Here is a 6,613-nt window from a genome sequence, read left to right as displayed (position 1 = left end):
CATTGGGCCTCATTCATGAAACATTCGTAATAATAATATATTTATATAGGAGTAAATTCTGAGTAATTTGCGTGTAAAACAGACCTTCCCAAAAACTCTCCTCCGAATTCACAAACACTTCGTACACATCAGATTTGATAGTTAAACATGTGTATGTTAATGAATTCCAATCATTCGTAAATAGGACGCTCATTCACAATTAGCATAATCTATGAATTACAGGTACGTAAATTGCGTGTCCAGGAACGCAGTGGAATATTCTGGTCTACTTTCTCAGGTTTGGCTCCAGTATATTGCATAAATGCAAAAAACACTAATGGGCCATATGCCTAACAATAAATATTCAATAACGTGTGTCCACCGAAGCATTTTTAGCCAGCTGAAAAACTGTCAGGCGCTCTTCTTAAAACAGCCAGCTGGTGGTGCTGGAGAACGCTTTGGTGGCACAGCGTTTTTCTAGCTGAGACTCTTTGGTTGCTATGATTTGAAATATTCATGGCAGTAACGTATTACTAGTATCTCATTTTGAAGAATATTACTGAATATAAAAATGCACTAACCAGCAATATTAACTTCTCTATTGTTGTTCAGTTGTTGTACAAGTAGTATGATTGGTCAGTGTAGTATTTGTCCCGCCCCTCCTCCATTGATTAGACGGCTGGGTAAAAAGTGACAGTGACAAGCGCCTTGCTTTTTACCCAAAGCTAAACAGTTTATCAACTCTATCAGCTACAAAAAAAAATTTAAATTCCGGCCCTACGACCTTGTAAAATATTATAATGGCTGTGCATCAAATTCAGTGTCATCAGTTTGCCTAAATGAACACAGAACATTTTACGCACCATTTACACGTGGTAGGGAGCAGGTGTACATTTCTTTCCTACCAACTAACATTTTCATGAATTTCAATGTTTACATCAGAACGATTTACACAAATTCTTTCTGCTGGTGTTTCATGAATGAGGCCCAATGTGCGTTGCAGTGTTACTTATTGCTACTGTACATTGCGCAGGAAGTACATTTTGAACCCTGCTTGTATTTACATGCACTATGCGTCCTAGATTTGCTCTGTGGTTGCTGATTTGATGTCAGGCTTAAAGTGTCAGTGTTCGACTAAAGAGAGGAGGTTGCAGCACAACTTCTGTCAACATCTGTCAGCAAGCTTTCAGTGCAGATGTTTGAATAAGGAGATGACCTGCTGCCTTAATGCTCTTCTGCCAAGCTCATTTCCATGTGCATACCTGCTGTACTCCTCTGTGACCGCTCTCATCTGTGCATCTGTCAGAGGAGATTTTTCCTTAATACACAGTTTAGGGACAAAGGGTCTGATTGACTAAACGTGCATGCACACAGTTTGATGTGTGAAATCTGTGATTTTACCAATACCTTTTGTACTAAAATATGTTCTACATTTACAAAAACAAAATGTAGCAACAATAGAAACCACACAAATGCAAAAATCACATGCTTTGGGTCAGAGACGTCATATCCATTCAAACTGATGGGGCCACATGCTTCCTCAGATGTTTGAGCCAAATTAATTTTTGAAATTTCCACGATTATTGTTGGTACAAAATTAATGAATAGCTGTCTATTATTATTATTATTATTATTATTATTATTATTATTTATTTAGTGATTGGGACAGTCAGTCCAATATTTGACTAAGTATTCTAAATAGTCATTTTTAACTTTTTGTGAAAAATCAGTGCGTGGGAGATAATGTCGCAATATGGCATTTTCTTTGAAGGATTACAGAGAACAGCCTCTGATTCTCAAAATGTGCTGGCAAACACAAAGATAAGGTGCTGTTTTAGCCTGGTAGTGTCCAGTGATTATGTTTTAAATTAATTTGATTCTGTGAGCTACAGAAATTGTTTAAGACTGAATCGATGCTGGACTTACAGTCCTAATATTCATACAAATATTAAATAATCCATGCAATTATTATGGGGCATTCAGTTCATATCGGAAAGATTGTATTCGAGTCTGAACTCACATAAATTACTAGTGGGGAAACGGAAGCTTTTTTGTAGAAGTGGAGTTATTTTAAATTTTTTTAAAAGTAGAAAATGTGCATCACCATCCAATGATTATATCTAGAATTATTATATCATTTATTAATCAATTATCATTTTGACATATCTTTTCTTTAAAGGCTGAAATGTGAGGTTTACCTTTTCACTAAACTTTTTCAAAGCTTTATTTGAACATTTACATTAGATATTTCAACATGCTATTAAACTGTTGTCAGTCAAGTTGTCATTTAAAATCCGAACATCATTGGTAATGTTATTGTTTTAGTGATTATGCAAACAAAAAGTCCTTTTATTTGTTGTTTGTTGATTTTTAAATATAAAACTTGAAGTGATTTATGTGTCTGTACTTTTTGAACATCTCCAGCACATTTTAACAATACCGTGATAATACCGATAACCGTGATCATTTTGGTCACTATAATCGTGATAAGAAATGTTCATACCGTTACATCCCTAATTCTGACCAAAGTGACGAATGTGACACCTGACATCGTAATTACGACTTCCCAACTTGTAAATATGAACTAGTGAGCTTCTTGATGTCTACTGCCTACATAGACATCTGCAGCATCCTAAGTGAATTGGAACCTCACTGGTGACAAATGTGAAGCATACTGAGACTCAACTCGCAATTGATTTCAATACTGTTTGGTTTTAGCATGTTGCTAAGTTAACACCTTAATAATCGTATAAACATAATGCATAGCTCACGCAAATATTGGGTGATACGGTCCTATTTTTATTAGATTTAACTATTTGTATACTTTACAGCTGGGATTCTCATACTTTTTGGCCAACTCCTTTTGAGTTAAAATTTTGTGAAGTTAAATCTTGTTTGTTTTTGCTTTTATCTTGCTCAGACTAAAGTGACTTGAACATAGACATCGTAATTGAAAATGCAAACATAATTGAGAAATGCAAACTTCCCAGGAGGACTTGAAACACTCTGATAGTGAATGCCACCCAACCAAAACCTTTAAGACGATGTCAATCTTGCATGGTGGAGGAATGTTAGATTTATTGGCCCGTCATCAGTTATTATAACACTTTACCTTATGTGAATATCTCTGCTGCTTCTGAACAGCTGGATTTTATCTACAGTGAAAAGACAATCATGTATGAAACCCCCATGTTTTCGGGAAATACATGTGCAAGACTTTACAAATCAGATATTCCTGATGTAAATGTGTAATGAGACACTGTTGTCGCCCTTTGCGAACCTTGTAGAGATCATTCAAGTGTTAAATGAGTCGCTTTTGAGATGCTTATTAATGCCTGGTGTAAATGGTGTCTTTTTTGATGTACTAAAGTCTAAAATAGCTTATTTTTTTCTCCCACACAGAAGTATACCGTGCTGCCTTATTTAATCTTAGTGCTGAAACAGTTCCTGCTGCAGCGAGACCTCAACGAAGTCTTCACTGGAGGAATCAGCTCCTACAGTCTCATCCTGATGGTCATCAGCTTCTTACAGGTGCAACATTAGCAGCCGGTCTGAAAACTGTCACAACATGCAGACGAAGAGTGTTTCATAATAAAAATAACTTGGTCTAGTCTCATTTAGAGATCTGTCATTACTTGTCAAGCATATTTTACTACCTTTTGTATGACTGTCAGTCATACTCATTTCATAAATGACTCTACCAAACAAATAAAGAGACTGTTTCATCTTGCCTGCTGTTTTTTTTTTTTTTTGGCTTACACCCACAGTTGCATCCAAGAATTGATGCTAGGAATCCCAACATGAACCTTGGCATTCTGCTCATCGAGTTCTTCGAGCTGTATGGAAGACACTTCAACTACCTGAAGACGGGCATCAGGATAAAGAACGGCGGCGCTTACATGGCTAAAGAGGACATAATGAAGGCCATGAGTAATGGCTATAGGCCCTCCATGCTCTGTATCGAGGACCCTCTTCTTCCAGGTGTGTTTCAAGCCATTTATCTAAAATTGGTTTCAATAACGCAAACCCTAGTGAGCTGCTTGCTGTCTACTGCCTACATTGGCAGCTAGTTTCTTAAGCAGCATCCTAACTGAGTTGGAACCTCATAAATGACCAATTTCACTAATTCCTCACATGAAGACTCGACTCTCAATTGCTTTCAATACAGTTTGGTGTTAGCATGTTGCTAAGGTAACACATTAATTATCTAAAGCATAAAAATACATAGTTTACACAATTTTTATATTTTATGGCAGAGATTCCCAAACTTTTTTGGCAGCCAAACCACTAAAATATTACTTGAAGTCCCCCCTGAGAATATGTCAGTAATTTAACAATGCATGTTCACAGTTGTTGATGTTGGTTGATGGTCTCATGACATACAAGAAATAAATATATATTTTGCTTATTATTATTATTATTATTATTATTATTTAGAATATATTTATAGAAAGGTATATATCGATTTGTTTTTATTCATTCATTTACATGTTTAAATTTTTATGATTTAATTCATAGTTTGGGAAAACCTGCATTATGGTATGCAATAAAATTTACATTCAACTTCTTTGGTCGCTATGCTCTCCACAGTACATTCTTGTATTGCTTTTTCCAAGAATCCAAATTTGGCCAAAACAAGATATCTTAAAAGGCAACTGCGTGTGTTTTAGGACAGACTTTGTGTCATTAACTTTGCCTATGATAACTTGAGATGCTGTCTAGGTAGGCCGCTCACTAGGTTTTGGAACCGAGCCATTGAACACTTTTGAAATTGTTGTAGAAAATGATGTTTGGTGTTGCTGTTATGTGCTTTAAGGCAATAAAAGTAGTTTGATGAAAGAAACAACTTTCAGTAAATTACTTTCAGTATTGAAGAATTGTATTCATTACACTGTGAAACAAAGTTTTATAAAAGTTTTATTTCACTCTTATTTTAAATGTTTCTTTATAAAATGTCACATGAAAATCATATTACTTTTTGTGTATCATTAATAGTGCTCATGAAAACTAAAATATGTTGACAACTTACACAAGCTAATCTGTTTTTACTCTTGCATAAAAATGACATGGTACATGCATAATACTGAGCTAACAACAGTTTAGCATAAACGGCTATCCAAAAGTGAGTGGATGATTTTTGTCTTTTATGACTAGACCTACAATGTTCTGGAATGTTCCAGAAAGCACTAGAATATTACAGAATGTTACAGAAACTTCCATCCTTGCAAAATATCTTTAAAATAAAAAAAGGAAACATGCAAAATTAGTACAAAAACGTATGTATTAAACCAATGTTTTATAATTAATGATAGAAGTTCTAAAATTTACCTGACCTAAATATTTATCAAATTATTGATGCTACATGAAAATAAACCACGGAATTGCACAAGAACCATAAAAAATTTAAGTGAAACATTTTTTGTTGTGTTATTATATTTTTCTTCTTTTCTTTGACTGTTTAGGTAATGACGTGGGCAGAAGCTCTTACGGTGCCATGCAGGTGAAGGAGGCTTTTGACTACGCCTATATAATACTGGGTCACGCCGTCTCACCTCTTGCACGTTCTTACCCCAACAAAGACAGTGACAGGTACAGATCTCATCTGCATTCAAGCACCTTCACCCTAATTCTCTCAAACTCTATTTAATTTGCCACTTATCTTGTCGCCTCAGCACTTTGGGCCGCATAATTAAAGTCACCCAGGAAGTCATCGACTACAGGGAGTGGATCATAAAGAAGTGGGGTGGCAGACACAACGCCCGCATTGAGAGAAACCCGGGTACGTCTCAGTATGAAGACACTTTCTCACAATGTATGCGTTTTGACTGCAGCTACTAAGTGGATTTCATTCAGGGTGTTTGTGTTTTTGTTTTTGTTTGTTTGTACTTCATAATGTGCAAGAAGTTCTCATTGATAAGGCATTATAGACCATCTGAGTGGACAGGTCAGGTCCTGTTTGGAGGGTGTTCACGAAGTTTTACAGCATAAGATGCCACATTACCCTAAAATGGCTAATAGTTTTCCTCTGCGATGACAGTTTAGTTTTCAAAACATTTTATTAATTGAAGGAAACTAGGAGTATCCATACATAAATGTATGTAACTAAAATAGTTACATTTTTAGAATTCCAGAAGCCAAAAGTCTTTAGAGCATTTTTTTTTTTTTTTAAACAAATGAATGTAGATGACTTTTCCAGACGTTTGTGATGTATTGGATTAGGATTTTTTCAAAATAATTTCTACTTAATTAAATACTTTAGAACTTAGCATAACGAGAAAATTTGTAATGTCTTTATAAAAATGGCAAAGGTTTTTTTAAGTAGAGCCCGACCGATATAGGTTTTTTGGGACCGATACTGATATTAGGGAGTAAAAAAAAAAGTTTGGACACTTTCCCATTCGTGTGTCCACACATTTGACTGGTAATATATATAGAATACAGTATATACATAAGCAGAATATATATACATAAACAAATTTTTTGCAATGATCTCTCAAATGTGGTGATCAAACACTTATAATGACGTGACAGATACATAATGGAGACAGGACATTTAACAATTTAACAATAAACTTTATTATCCAAAATGAGTCTGACATCAGTGCACTGAACAGTAAAGTTGAAGTTTATTCAA

General features: G+C 35.1%; 1 protein-coding gene across 1 annotated transcript in view; it reads left to right on the top strand.

Annotated features, from left to right (window-relative positions):
• LOC107711298 (non-canonical poly(A) RNA polymerase PAPD7-like) overlaps window positions 1–6,613 on the top strand; it is an 18,524-nt gene that overhangs the window by 5,955 nt on the left and 5,956 nt on the right. The window contains exons 4-7 of the mRNA XM_016516269.1: window positions 3,382–3,510; window positions 3,747–3,960; window positions 5,442–5,568; window positions 5,652–5,758. Of these exons, the coding sequence (XP_016371755.1) occupies window positions 3,382–3,510; window positions 3,747–3,960; window positions 5,442–5,568; window positions 5,652–5,758 (577 nt within the window). The remainder of the gene's footprint in view (window positions 1–3,381; window positions 3,511–3,746; window positions 3,961–5,441; window positions 5,569–5,651; window positions 5,759–6,613) is intronic.

The sequence above is a fragment of the Sinocyclocheilus rhinocerous genome, unplaced genomic scaffold, assembly GCF_001515625.1.
Source record: "Sinocyclocheilus rhinocerous isolate Xijiao unplaced genomic scaffold, SAMN03320098_v1.1 scaffold86, whole genome shotgun sequence".
Classification (NCBI taxonomy): Eukaryota; Metazoa; Chordata; class Actinopteri; order Cypriniformes; family Cyprinidae; genus Sinocyclocheilus; species Sinocyclocheilus rhinocerous.
This window is presented reverse-complemented; position numbering and strand designations above follow the sequence as displayed.